Below are 16,055 nucleotides of genomic sequence, written 5' to 3'. Positions count from 1 at the left end.
TTTTTAAATAGATCTGATTACATAATTCGACTTAATTTGTATTATCACTAGGATCCTATTGTTAACTAAACATCTTTATTACATCACTAGAAATAATGAATTGTTCTGGGTTTAATCATATGATTTTTTAGGGAAAGAGTTTCACCCAAAATAATATAGTAGGAATAACTACTACCAAGCTTGTAGTTTAGTAGGGGTTGATTTGAAACCAATTATCTTTCTTAATAAAAAAAACGTAGATATAAAATAAAAAAAAGATAATATACCCCACAAGTTTAAAATCTATTTTTCCTATACTTTATTGGTGTCAAATGCATATATTTTACCATCATACAATGTGGTTACTTTATTATTAAAATTATGGAAAGTCTAACTTAGAAAAACAAATGAAATATATCTAATAACATCCCACGTAAAAATATTTCTCGCACATAAATTTTCTAATTTTAACTATATTGATTAATAAATAGGAAGATTATTAAGAAACAAGGCATAAGTTGACATTTGCGCTCACCACTGGAAACACAGACCACGACTAAGACCAGAAGCACAAAAACGAAAGCTGTCTTTCGGACCATATTGAACATATAAAATAAGCTACTTTGAGGGAGAAAAATTGTATTATCTTCACTATGATTTCACTAAACTTCTAAACCGAGGCCTGAGTGAAATCTTTAATTTATGTGTCTTTATATAGTTGAAGGATGCCAAAGAAAATTTTCGGACATAATGATCTTTCAGAAAGAAAATATATTTATTTATGACAAGTATCACTATAATTTGGACATTGAGATGTAAACGATCGAAATCCTTGAGATTTTTGTCAAATGGGAGATCAGCATCTATTGGAAATAGTAATCACTAAGATAGCACCAAACATTAGAAATAATTGATATTGGTGATACTATAATTATGACTAGAATTTTTTGCACACCATGCGTGCTTGAACTTTTTTCGAAACAGAAACTCGATTTTCTTCGGCATAAGAGTCAAAATTTGAACATTAGACATACGAAGTATAATTGTTTTTAGTTGCAAAATTTGATTGGTTTAGTTTCCGTCACTTAAGTCTCTAACCATTTCTTTTTCTTTTTCTTTATTTACTTTTCAAAGTTAAATTCTATGAACAAAGTAGAAATTTTATTGAATTTATTTATGATTTCTAATATTATACTTTTTTAGTTGATTTTTGAATTAAGTACAGTTTTTCATAAATTGTAAAGAAAGTGGACACTTCGATTTCAAGTCAATTTTTTCATAAGTTGTAGTTTGTAAGTGAATTTTTAATTTTTTTGAAAGTATCCTCAATTTAGTGATTTGCATACCGTAAATTATGCAATTTTATTATTTTAGTTGACTTGTGAGTGATTGTTATAATTATATTTTTGGTATTTTTGCTTGAAGCTCCCTTTGATTTGTAAGTGATTTTGTAATTTAGAATGGGAAGGGGCGGGGTAACATAGTCTCTTCATTCGGGGACACCATAGCTTCCCCCTTTTTTCCTTATATAATAGAGATATATTGTACTTTAATTCTTGAATGATATTTTACATAAACCTTTTTACCTTGATAATTAATTGTTATTATATAATAGAAAAAAATAGGTCCAAATATATGTAAAAGTTTCATTATATATAGGAAACACTATAAAAAAGTAAATAATTTTTTTCCTTGTCTAACTTCTAAATTTTGATTTCACTACAAATACACCTTTATTTTTTATCATGACCCACCATTAATTGTGAATGATTCTTGAGAATAGTGATTCCTAAGTAATTTTTGTAAATGTTTTGTATGTATTGACGTTCTAGTTTATTAGTTTTAGTTTGTATGTTAACTTTAAGTTTTAATAAAGTTTCCTGATTATTTGAGTGATTTGCGTGATTTTTATAACGTGATTTTGTCAGTTGTATGCGTGATTTGTAAAGTTTCTTCTTTTAAGTGATTTGTGAGTGAGTGTTGTAAATTAATTTTTGGTAGTTTTCTTTGAGTGTCGATTTTGATTTTGACATTGCTTTTGTAATTTAGAAAGGAAAGGGGGCAAAATAGGCATTTCAAAAGAGGACACCATTGCTCCCCCATTCCCTTATATAATAGAGATTTATGAACTAGCCTTATTTGTACGCGATACGTGCTAAAGGATATAAAATTTTACATAAAAATATAGTACATAATTTAAAAATAGCTCGATTAAAAGGAATATGAATTTTTTCGCTCTCTCGCTTTTCTCTCAACGTAATTGCGTTGTCGCCATGGCAGGAACCTCAAAAGCAAAAGCGAAGAAACACAATTATCCACAACAGAATAAAAAGAAAGGTTTGTATGTTCATTTGTTATCTCTATTATATAAGGGAAGGGGAGAGCAATGGTGTCCTCTTTTGAAATGCCTACTTTGCCCCCCTTTCCATTCTAAATTACAATTTCACTTACAAATCAAAGGGGGCTTCAAACAAAAATACCAAAAATATAATTATAACAATCACTCACAAGTCAACTAAAATCATAAAATTGCATAATTTACGTTATGCAAATCAATAAAATGAGAAAACTTTATAAAAACTTAAAAATTCACTTACAAACTACAACCTAAAAAAATCGACTTCAAATCCAAGTGTCCACTTTCTTTACAATTTATGAAGTACCGTACTTAATTCAAAAATCAACTAAAAAATTATAATATTAGAAATCATAAATAAATTCAATAAAATTTCTATTTTGTTTATAGAATTTAACTTTGAAAAGTTAAAAAAAAAAAAAAAAAAAAACAAAAAGAATGGTGAGAGACTTAAGTGACATAAACTAAACCAATCAATTTTTGCAACTAATAAAAACAATTATACTTTGTATGTCCAATGTTCAAATTTTGACTCTTATGCCGAAGAAAATCGAGTTTCTGTTTCGAAAAAATTCAAACACGCATCGCGTGCAAAAAGTTCTAGTGTAATTGGTGCGAACCCACCTTTTCTGCCAATGGAGGGATTCATCAGACGAATCTGGGGAAAAATGGCCAAAATTTGTCCCCAGGAGAAAAAATAATACAAGAAGGTTTGGGCTGTTAAGAAGAAGTCAAATGCAGTAGCAAATGGGTTTTAGTTGATTCCAAAGGGTGGAACTGAGAAGAAACAGGCACCATTTCCAGGAACTCTTTTGAACTATTAAAAGTTCAACTAAAGCAAACATGAGAAAATCATACAACACTGCTAATAATTAAATCAGAAAAAAATATATAACATGACAAAGTATACATTTGTTCTACAATCATATATATATATACCATGAGAATCCATTGGTGGCCACTAATTAGCACTAAAACAACCCAGCAAACATAGCTTATTACTGATCCCCTAATATCTTATGGTAATCTAAATTATTAAATAAGATATTTATCTATGCTATTTCTACAATTCAGTTTCAACTTATCATCAACATTCCTTGTAGAACGTAGATATAATCAGTAGATGACCTACATTAAGGTAAGGGATAACACTTGATACCCCCATATATATAAAAAGCTTTATCTACAAACTTTTTATTTGTTCTAACATTGTACGCCTTACTTATGTTATTGTTATCATTAGATTAAATAATAATTGTCCTTAGAAAGAATAATATACTTTACTGGAGTAATAATTGAGCCATTAAAAAAGTTGTGTAAAACTGTAAATTGTCTATCTTGCAACTCCAATAATTTAAATTGTCTAAACTCCAAATCACAATCTATAAGTTTATTATAATATTAATGCTAAAAGCCTTGAATTTTTAATGTTGATGCAACTTAAAGTACTTAAAATATGGGGAAAGTGATCCTAAGAAATAAAACAAAATTTGCAACACAAAAACAAACCAAGTAGAGGTATGATGAAGATGAAAACGTCATGTTTATAAAAAAAAAAATGGAGAGCAAAAGTCATGTTCTAGCTATTTTCTATCACCTTCATCCCAACCTCCTATTATTCGCCCTGCTTTATAAGTATTTTTCTTCCATTCTTCCTATGTCTCCTTCATGTCGTCAAAAATTTTAGAAACATAAAATTAAGACTTAAAAAACTAATTATTTTGTTTTTCTAAACTTAATGAAATACATCTTATTACATGTTTATCATTCCTCATATAGATGAAACCAAAACAAAGAAGAAAATTGTCAAATAATCCAAGCAAATAATAAACTCAGTGCCAAATCAACTCTAGATCTAGGCCCAGTTAATTAGTGATCAAACTGGCAGGTGAAGAAAGGAAGACATATATTCTGACATAAATTTTGAAACATTATATAACTTGACAAAATAAATTAGAAAGAGAACAATGATATTTAACATAATAATAACAATAATAATGTATATATATATTGTGAATTGATCATGGTATCACTATGTTATGCACTATCGTCTTACTTGAGCAACATCAAATGATTTCCGTTAATCAAAACTCATGTCTTAATAATAAAAAGTATGTTTGAATGTTAGTGATGGTGTGTCCTTAGTAATGTGGTGGTCAAAACGGGTTGATAAAACAACTTGACAAACTGGTATAATTAAAAAAAAGAGGAAGTATAATATTGCGGATTTTCATTCAAGGAATGTGAAGATTGTAATCTTCAATTATAATTACGGTTTCACTAACATACCCACTGAAATCATGTACTAAATAAAGCTTCTTCCTTATTTTTCTTTAAGCACGGTGAATCGAATTTTTTTTAGCCAATCATGCATCTTTACAAGTGGCCTTTCCAAAACTAATAGTGTTATTACCATGATTAATAGTATTTACTAATATCAGTTTAAAATGATCTAACCTATTGCTTTTGCCAAAAACTTAAAAATTTGATTAAATAATAAATCATCATGATTCAATACTTTTCATTGATCAATGCCAAGTGGACACCTTAATAGAGTGTTATTACTTTTTGAAACGTAAGGTTGTTTGGTGATTGTGAGCATGACACATAAGATTTATCATTTTGCTTCAGATAATAGTATAAATTAGCAAAATTTGTCGAAATAATGATTAAAAAAAATACACAAAAAGAACATACATAAGAGCTTGAAACATCTTATTATTCAAATGAGATTACATGGAGAGAAATTGATATAAAAAACGAAAATACATAATACTCAAATATAATCTGTAAACGCTAATAACTTTGCCATGAATATTCTTTTCGATAATCATAACCATAACACGATCTTCATTCGATTTTGCAGAAGGAACATTATGCGAATTATCAGGTTGTGAAAATGCTCGCATATAAAGTTAATGGGATTCCTCTTGCAAATCTTGCATGACCTAAACATTAACATGTTATCGAGACAACACTCTTGCATTCTATCCATAAATTTTTTTAAGAATTTGAAAGTAGAATAAAAATAATGAATAAAAATAATTTAATTGGGGAGACTAACAAAGATGAGAATGAAGAAAGATTAAGAATAAAGATGAATATGAGAGAAGGCTATCGTTTTTTAGGGCAAATGAGAATGAGAAATTGTGTTATAATCATGGCAAAAATAAAGATGACAAATAATGAAGCATTGTTACAAAAAATTCTAATGCAATGTCGTGCAAAAATATTACGCAATCACGTGAGATATAGTATACTCTTTCATTCACGCAAGCCATGAATAACGAATTGATCTTCCTTTTTGATGTTGCGACAGATTTACCTTCTACAAAAAATTGGATGTTGTTGCGAACCGTGAATGATGGTTGACATTTTTTTTTCTCAAATGATGTATGAAAGGTGTTTAGGGTTTATGAATTTTAATATTGTAGTGAAATGTAAATATGATTAGGGTATATATAGTGAAAAATTAAAGGTTGTTTTTTACTCGATTTTTTGAAAAAAACATCTAATAAAAATATCATTAATTTAGGTGATCAACTTGCACGGAATAGACGATATGCGTCCCATGATTTGCGTCGCACAGACACGGAAACGACGCACAGTTGGGATTTGCGTCGCATGTGGGAGGAGTGCGACGCACAACATGACCCATTTGCGTCGCACCTGCTTTACATGCGTTGCAAAAGCCAAATGTGCGTCGGATACCCTGACTCATGCGACGCAAATCGTCTTTACATTTAAAAAAAATTGACATTAAAAATATTTTTGGAACAATGTGCGTCGCACATACGGAGCATGCGACGCACATTGCTCATGTGCATCGCACCTACATAGCATGCGACGCACATCAAACATATAACTACCTACATCGCACGCGACACACATTAAAATGCCTCAAACCCAAAAATTTCTCTCTCCCTCACACTCACTCACTCTCTCATTCTGGCGTCTCTCTCTCTCATTCTGGCGTCTCTCTCTCTCCCTTTTGCCTCCCTCAATCCCTAAAAAAATATCAGTTTCACCACATACATGCTCTGAATCTTTCTCCATTTCCGCCTAAACCTCAAAAAATCTATATCTAACTTGAATAAATCTGGATTCGCAGCAACAATTTTATGTGAAATTCGTCGCCGAAACAATGAAGAGCCGCCCTGTCACCCTCACCCTCACCCTCTTAACCGCCGTTTGCAGATTTGTGTTTGATTCTCCGGCGAACAACGAAGAACCGCAATGTGCGTCTCCGGCGAACAACGAAGAACCGCAATGAACACTCTTTCTCTCTCATTTTGACTGGTTCGTTTTTTTTCCTTTTAATTTTTTAGATCTAATTTTATGTTTTAATTGTCAGATCTAAAAATTCTGTTTTTCATTTGCAGATTTGTGTTTGATTCTTCTCGAAATCTTCTTCGTCGGAAAACGAGATTTGAAGAAGAACAAGATTTTAGGCGATTTGTATTTTTTTAAAATATATTTAGTGAAATTTCTGTCTGTTAGATTCGGTTTTTTTTAGGTTTTGTATTTTAGATTTGAAGAAGAACGAGTATTTTTGTTTTTTTAGGCGATTTGTATTTTTTTAAAATACATTTAGTGAAGTTTTTTTTGAGTATTATCACTTGTTTCCTCGAATGCAGTACTAAAGCATTATGCTTTGGTACTGCTTTTTTTTATTTTGTACAGTACCTTATTTGCATCGCACATGGCGTATAGTGCAACGCAGATGCCTGATTTGCGTCGCACTCCGTGCTATGTGCGACGCAAATTCCCCCTATATCCTGCCTGTAGTGTGTAGGTTGTTGGGCTTGAAAGACCAATTTGCGTCGCACCGTATACAACGTGCGATGCAAATAGCTAAAACATCTGCGTCGTTTTCGCATACGACGCAGATCAGTTATACGTCATTTGCGTCGAGGGCTTTGGCGTCGCACCATAGTCCGAAGTAAATAGGCGCCTAACATCCGACGCAAATTGCCTTTTCTGTACTAGTATTGCACGTGATTGAAAATTGTAATTGCTTGTTTCCATGTGGAGTGAATCACCAAAATGACGTATTCCATTAATGAAAAAACATAGGCAATTAGCATGAATCATGATTGATTGATAGATTAATTTTATTACCATGTTAATAATTTGTTAAGAATTTCGGATACTATCAATTAAAATTAAGTGATTGAATGACAATTACTATTAACGAAGACAACAATTAAGATTTATTGATAATTTAAATTAATTACCATATTTAGTGGGTTATTAAAATTTTCGAACATAACCAATATGGCAATTATAATTTTCGACCATAAGTATATGAATTTGATATTTTAAGTACGTAATTGTAACCATAATTAACTTCAATCACATTAATATATAAATGGGATATGCTTGATTTCCGAAAATCTCACATATGAGATCATGATAATTAGTTGCCTAATTTAAATAATCAATGAACATAAATCATGATTTTTTAGCATTTTACAAAAAAATTTCGGCCACATTATTGTGAATTGCCACGTGGACACCGGATTTGAGAATTTTAGTTTGTGAAGCTCTAGAATTGCTCAGTGAACATGAGCTTGCCACGTAGGATTTATGATTTTACTTTAGATAATAGTATAGATAAATTAGAATTGTACAATGTACGGTCATAAGCTAGTCTTAATCATATATCGTCATTACAAGATCACCAACTTTAAATCACAAGTTATTAATTAGTTTAATATCCAAATAGAAATGTGCTTGTGGAGTTCCAAAGTTTGAAATCATTAACTGTAGTCAATGACATTGATTGTGATATATGTAAAAAGTATTTCTTCATCTAGATTCTAAAAGTCCATTTACTTTTGTTTTAAGGTCCAAATTTGAAAAATTAAATACAATTTTATCTTAATACTCCATATGTGTTAAAATATTGTATAACTAGTATTCTATGCATCCATTGCTTTGGTATATTTTTCAAATTTCATCTAAATATAATTTTGGAAGTGTAACTTTAAACGTTGAGTACAATCTAATGTAATTTATAAAGCTAAATTGTTAAAGAACATTTAGATGTAAAGTCTTATAATCAAATAAAATTTGTAAAAGTCTTTTAATCGAGTAATCATTTTTCTCATTATGTCAAGTTACTTAGTTAATGTTTATTTAGTTTATTATTGAAATTTTAAGGAAACACCAATACACACCATGACCCCATCTTTAACTTAGGAAAGGATATAATTATAGAAAATTTGAATATGCAATTATATATTTAACTAAGGACAAAAAAGACTTTTCATATGAGGACACCATAACTCCTCTCCTTGACTTATATGATAGAGATATTATTCATTTGTTAGGTATATTACAAACAATTCATGATCAAGTATGTGCAATCAAAGACCCTGAACAAGCAAAGAAAACAATATTAGAGAATACAGTGAGTCTTTTTTTTTTCTTCTAATTCAACCATAAATTTTCTATAACTGACCGCTCAATGTTTAAAAAACTTGTATACGGGCAATAACAAATTAAGAGTTACTTTTTCAAACTTATATATCCTCCGTTTCATATTAGATGCTACACTTTCTTAAATGGCATGTTTCAAATTTGATGGTACACTTTTTTTCTTTCCTTATTTAGTAAGTTTTTACTAGCAAAATAAATTTATTACCCTTACTTATAATATTAACTACATTTATCTAACTTAACCTCATATCATTAGATTAATAAACACTCCTAATATACCCCTCAAGTCCACAACCCTCACTCTTCTCTCTTGCCCTCCTTTAAACTCTACCAGCCACCATTAAAATCACCATTTATCTCATCTCCTCCCACAACTGCCACAACCACCAACCGCCCACCACAACACCACCACCATCGACCGCCTAGCATAAGCTGCAACCCCCATCACCGTCGATCTCCTTCTTTCCCCATGCCGAACTTTTGGTGAATTTTTAATGATTTGTGGTAGATTTTTTTTAGAGTTAGATTTATCTTCTCTATATTGTTTGATGGTGGATTGTGGTTGAAGAATCTCTAAATGAATTTTCTGAGTGCTTTTACTTACACAGAAAAAATCTTGGTGAATTTTCGTGAAGATAGTGGTGGCAGCGGGGTGATTGTGGTGGTGGTTCTGATGGTGAAGATGGATTTGAAAGAAATGGAAGATGGTGGTGGCGGGGTGGTTGTAGTGGTGGTAGTGGCGGGGTAGTTGTGGTGATGATGTTTGCGGGGGTGGTGGCGACTGGCGGTGGTAGGGTGATGCTGGTGGAGCCTAGGTGTTGGGTGTAATGTATTAGCTGTATTATTAGTTAATCTAATCACATACCCCTTCCCATCTAATTATACACTAAGAAAAATTGCCTCGAAGTCCGCAATTCTCAAAATGTAGCATCTAATGAGGTTTGTTAAACATCGCCCAAAAAAAAATTGAAATTACATCCCTAACCTTTTTCTTCTTTTCCCCTAAACCACCACCCTTCACATCCTGTCACCACCACCACCCTTCACCTCCTGCCACCACCACACATCTGCCACCACCACCACCACCCTTCACATTTGCCACCACCACCACCTTTCATCTCCATTAGAATTACCCCTCTCTCTCCTTCAACATACCACCACCCTCACCTCCACTTCCTTCGTCGCACTCAGCCTCCCTAGCCACCACCAACACCTTCACTTCCTTCGTCCACATGATTCGTCGCACTTAGCCCCCCCAACCACCATACTTCGCGTCAACCCCACCTTCGAAGAGGTGAATTTTTTTTGGAAAGGGCGAACGTCCGGCCAGGACGATCACCCCATGGCACGAACATCCGGTCAGGACGTTCCGGCCATGGGGCGATCGTCCGGCCAGGACGTTCCACCCATGGCCGGAATGTCCTGGCCGGACGTTCGTGCCATGGGGTAAGTCCTAGCCGGATGTTCGCCCTTTCTAAAAAAAATTTCACCTCTTTAACTGTTGGTGGTGGGGTGACGCGAAGGGCTGGTGGTGAGGGTGACACGAAGGTGGTGGTGTTGGAGAGGTAGGGGATGGCAGGGGTGGCAGCGGTGGCAGGGGATAGCCGGGGGTCGTAGCCCGTAGGTGGTGGTGGTGATGTTTGGTGGTGTTAAAAAAAAAAGGGTAAAATTGTCTAAAAAAATAATTTTTGGGCGATTTTAAGTAGTTTTGGGGTGATAAATAAAAGTTCAGCATCTAATATGAAACGAATGAAGTATGCATGTATATTTTTTATTCTTAACTTTTAAATTATCACTTTCATAGATTCACGAGTTAAATATTTCATTCCACCATTGGAAAAATAACATAAAATCTTAAATTTATAAAACAAAAACTTCTCAAGAAATTTGTATGGGTTTAAAACCTAATTTAAGTATTGAAGCAGAGAGGTTGTTGGATGCATGGATAGAATTAGGGCTGGCAAAAACTGACCCAACCTGATAACCCGACCTGAAACTGACCTAAAAATTTCGGGTTTGGGTTGAGCTTTTCGACCCGAAAAAAAAAATGGGTCGACCCAACCCGACCTGAAAATATAATGGGTTAGGTTCAGGTTGACCTTTTCAGCCTGAAAATAACCCGAAATGACCTAATTTAAAAATAACTTACTTCCTCCGTTTCTTTTTAGTCGCTACGCTTCCTATATATGGATGTTTCATACTTCCTCCGTTTCTTTTTACTCGGCACACTTCTTTTTTTACGGTTCCCAATGCAATTTTTGTTAGTGATAAATTAGTTGGCTAGGGGTATGTGATTATGGGGAGGGGACCACTTAGAATTTTGGTTAAACAAACTACATCTGGCAGAAAGAAAAAGGAAGGGCGGGGGACCACGTGACTCTCCCACCAAAATTATTTTAGAGGGAAAGCTTTTAAAATTTTCAAAAAGGCTTTTAGAGAGAATTTTTTACCCTCCAAAATTTCATACCATTGCTCGCTGCTCCCACAAATATCAAAAACATCAAAGCACATTCACAGGCACAACAAACAACACTACCATTTTTCCTCCAAAATTAAGTCTTTACAATATTCCTCAAAAATCAAGTCTTTACAATATTCATAGCATGAAGTAAGCTTCACATTTCACAAGTGCACTGCACACACTGAGCACCTAGGTTAGAATAATATTTACAAGAACAAAAAAAAATCAGCATTAATCATCCTCATAATCTTCTCTTGCACAAGTCTACAAAATCCAAAATGGAGAACACCCCTGACTTCTTTGATGTAGAACAACTTCTTGAAGATGAGTTGATGGCAGAGTACCTCTTCTATGCACAAGACTTGGTAAGCTCCGATTCTGAACCTGACTCTGAAACTGAACATGAAACAGCAACTATCATTACACCACATGTTAGTAATGGTAGAGAACAAACAGAGCTAAGTGTAGCTGAAAAGAGGAAAATACTAGATGACCTTCTAACTATATCAAAACAGAACAAGTTAGCTAGAGGTGTCATCACAACAACAAAAACAAAGTATGGGGTTCATAGAACCACAGTCTCAAGATTGTGGAATGATGCAGTAAAACAGAAGGGAACCGGTGTTCCCATAAATGTGCAGTCCAAGAAGGTTGGGAAAGTGGGTAGAAAACCCATTTTTTTTAGTGAAGAGTGGTTGCAATCAGTACCATTACACAAAAGAACAACTGTGAGGAGCTTTGCAGGAGCTTTGAGGGTCTCTCCCTCACTCATTTACATGTTACTTAAAAAGGGACTTCTTAGAAGCCACACAAGCAGTAATCACCCTGCTATGACAGCAGCTCATAAATTACAGAGAATGAAATGGGTGTTAAAGCACATTGAACCAAGCACACCAACACAAAAACAAGTTTTCCAGAGTATGCATAATGTCATTCACATTGATGAAAAATGGTTCTATTTGAACCCAGACACAAGGAGGTTTTACTTGCTACCAAGGGAAGATGATCCATATAGATGTCAACAATCCAAAAGATACAAGATAAAAGCCATGTTTATGGGGGTTGTTTCTAGGCCAATATATGACAATGAAGGGAAGATGATACACGATGGCAAGTTCGGTATTTTTCCATTTGTGAAAAAAGTTACAGCCCAAAAAAGAAGCACAAATAGGGAAAGGGGAACCATAGAAACAAAACCCATACAAAACATTAATCAAGCAATCATCAGAGATATGCTCATACAACAAATCATTCCAGCAATTATGGCCAACTGGCCTGCTTCTCTGTCAAAGGACATATATATTCAACAGGATAATGCTAGGCCACATATAAAACCTAGTGATGAAGAGTTCACACATGCAGCCACACAAAATGGATTCAATATCCAGCTCATTTTCCAACCACCACAATCTCCTGATCTAAATGTCTTAGATTTAGGTTTTTTTAGGGCTATTCAAGCATTGCAATATCAGTCATTCCCCAAGAATCTAGATGACTTAATCGAAAAGGTGCAGGATGCATATGATTTCTTTGATTCGGAAGTGCTTAAATATAATTGGCTACAGTTACAATGGGTTATGGTGGAGATACTGAAATGCAAAGGGGGGAACACCTTCAAAAACCCACATCATGGGAAAAGGAGGTTGGAGAGGCAGGGGTTGCTGCCTGCCAATGTTGAAGTGCAGCAAAGTGTGATTGAAGAAGCAGTAAAATACATGATTGAAAAATGACATTACAGTTGATGATGGAATGGAATACTTAGAGGCAGATATGGAGATGGATGCTGATTAAAAGGAGCATGATACTATGAAGTAGTAGATGAAGAAAAATAGACACTTTTTGGGGTGAATAGTTTGGTGGAGTACATACAAGTTGCAGGAACACAAGAATACTTTTTGGGATAAATAGTTTTGGTGGAGTGACTACAAGAAAAACCTTTTAGATTCAACATTTTAGCTTGTATGCACTTTTAAATATTGAATGAAAATGTTTTTTTTTAGCTTGTGTGCACTTATAAATATTGAATGAAAAATATTGTATTTTATAGATAGTGGTGCAGGCAACTGGCTAGCGTGTCGTGGTGCATGCAGTATGCATAAGCTTAATTCTAGAAGTAGAGCTAAAATTCAACCTCTATGGCTACAATCTTCAGCACAAAACTCAATATAATGCATCTAGATTCTTAATATTATTAGTATACAAACAGCATTAAATTTAGTAAATTTCCAACCTTGCATTTCTATGTCCACGCAGTATCCCCATAAAACAAAGACATAACTAGCCCTGTACCTAATTGATAAAGACGATTTTTTTTAAGAATCAAACACGACATTTACCACAAAAGAACCTCAATTCCTTTATTATTAGTATACAAACATCATTATGAACTGAAAAGCACGAACAAGAATTCACCAAATTTCAAGATCACATCTTATCCACAACACAAATCAGTTAATCAATTATCATAATTCACATGAAATCAGACCCATATTCTTTCTAAAATAATCAGACCCATTACACAGCAAATATCTAACCTTAATAAATAAAAAAACAAGAAGCATCAACTAGCATGCATTCTAGCAATAGAAGAATTAATCAGACCCATTACACAGAAATACGAAGGAAGAAAGCATCAAGAAAAAAAAAACTTGTCTCCAAATAAACAAACTTACTAAACTCTTTGTTCCCGACGAACTCAGGTCTTCTCAAGGCAGAAAGTATCTCACGAGTAGATCTGGGGTTGTCAACCCTACATCTATTAAAAACCCCCCTTTTCTCAGCAACATCAACAAAATCCACCATATTCTTTCCTTTTTTTTCTCAATTTCCTCCTTGGGTGGCTCGAATGTCAAAGACCTTCGACATTTTGCCATTTCACCATGCCCTTTTACAGATTCAACAACCCTACCTAAAGCCTTCAAAGCATAGGGACCCAACACTTTTGCAGCATCACCGCTCTCATACAATTTTATCGGCCATGGAGACTGATTTTTGAATGACTCCATCAATTCCACAGAAATATCAGCTTCATCTTCATTATCAGTTTCAAAAGATGCATCAACAAGGGGACTCAAATCTGGGACAAACATGATAAATTATAGAGGCGAAGAGAGGCGAAGAGAGGCGAAGAGAGGCGAAGAGAGACGAAGAGAGATGAATTTTAGGGTTCTTCATTTGGGGTTTGAGAGAGACGAAGAGAGATGAATTTTAGGGTTCTTCATTTGGGGTTTGGGGGTTGATGATTTAATTTTCCCCTCTGTTGTATTTAATTAAAAGGTAGTTGGTGGGTTGGGGTTGATTTTGGTGGGAGTCATTAATGTTCAGTGGGTTTTTTTACAATTTCATTGATTACTGTTAATTGTTAATGACTCCCACCAAAATCAACCCCAACCCACCAACTACCTTTTAATTAAATACAACAGAGAGGAAAATTAAATCAACCCCCAAACTCCAAATGAAGAACCCTAAAATTCATCTTTCTTCGTCTCTCTCAAACCCCAAATGAAGAACCCTAAAATTCATCTCTCTTCGTCTCTCTTCGTCTCTCTTCGCCTCTCTTCGCCTCTCTTCGCCTCTCTTCGCCTCTATAATTTATCATGTTTGTCCCAGATTTGAGTCCCCTTGTTGATGCATCTTTTGAAACTGATAACGAAGATGAAGCTGATATTTCTGTGGAATTGATGGAGTCATTCAAAAATCAGTCTCCATGGCCGATAAAATTGTATGAGAGCGGTGATGCTGCAAAAGTGTTGGGTCCCTATGCTTTGAAGGCTTTAGGTAGGGTTGTTGAATCTGTAAAAGAGCATGGAGAAATGGCAAAATGTCGAAGGTCTTTGACATTCGAGCCACCTAAGGAGGAAATTGAGAAAAAAAAAAGGAAAGAATATGGTGGATTTTGCTGATGTTGCTGAGAAAAGGGGGGTTTTTAATAGATGTAGGGTTGACAACCCCAGATCTACTCGTGAGATACTTTCTGCCTTGAGAAGACCTGAGTTCGTCGGGAACAAAGAGTTTAGTAAGTTTGTTTATTTGGAGACAAGTTTTTTTTCTTGATGCTTTCTTCCTTCGTATTTCTGTGTAATGGGTCTGATTAATTCTTCTATTGCTAGAATGCATGCTAGTTGATGCTTCTTGTTTTTTTTTTTATTAAGGCTAGATATTTGTTGTTTAATGGGTCTGATTATTTTAGAAAGAATATGGGTCTGATTTCATGTGAATTATGATAATTGATTAACTGATTTGTGTTGTGGATAAGATTTGATCTTGAAATTTGGTGAATTCTTGTTCGTGCTTTTCAGTTCATAATGCTGTTTGTATACTAATAATAAAGGAATTGAGGTTCTTTTGTGGTAAATGTCGTGTTTGATTCTTAAAAAAAATCGTCTTTATCAATTAGGTAGAGGGCTAGTTATGTCTTTGTTTTGTGGGGATACTGCGTGGACATAGAAATGCAAGGTTGGAAACTTACTAAATTTAATGTTGTTTGTATACTAATAATATTAAGAATCTAGATGCATTATATTGAGTTTTGTGCTGAAGATTAGCCATAGAGGTTGAATTTTAGCTCTACTTCTAGAATTAAGCTTATGCATACTGCCTGCACCACGACACGCTAGCCAGTTGCCTGCACCACTATCTATAAAATACAACATTTTTCATTCAATATTTATAAGTGCACACAAGCTAAAAAAAACATTTTCATTCAATATTTATAAGTGCATACAAGCTAAAATGTTGAATCTAAAAGGTTTTTCTTGTAGTCACTCCCAAAACTATTTATTCCAAAAAGTATTCTTGTGTTCCTGCAACTTGTAT

At 33.9% G+C, this 16,055-nt stretch overlaps 1 protein-coding gene across 1 annotated transcript; it reads left to right on the top strand.

The window, feature by feature from the left end:
• The first annotated feature begins 11,518 nt into the window (after positions 1 to 11,518).
• Positions 11,519 to 12,970, top strand: LOC125496479 (uncharacterized). The gene has a single exon (XM_048641943.1). It carries the CDS (start codon positions 11,519 to 11,521, stop codon positions 12,968 to 12,970), a length of 1,452 nt encoding a protein of 483 aa, XP_048497900.1.
• Positions 12,971 to 16,055: the final 3,085 nt, after the last annotated feature.

The sequence above is a fragment of the Beta vulgaris genome, chromosome 4 (assembly GCF_026745355.1).
Source record: "Beta vulgaris subsp. vulgaris cultivar EL10 chromosome 4, EL10.2, whole genome shotgun sequence".
Taxonomy (NCBI): domain Eukaryota; kingdom Viridiplantae; phylum Streptophyta; class Magnoliopsida; order Caryophyllales; family Amaranthaceae; genus Beta; species Beta vulgaris.
Note: the sequence above shows the minus strand (reverse complement) of the source record. Positions and strands in the feature narration are given on the sequence as shown.

Bases quoted from the DNA above. Each gene is read 5' to 3' on its own strand.
- LOC125496479 (XM_048641943.1), top strand. From the start codon at position 11,519: ATGGAGAACACCCCTGACTTCTTTGATGTAGAACAACTTCTTGAAGAT.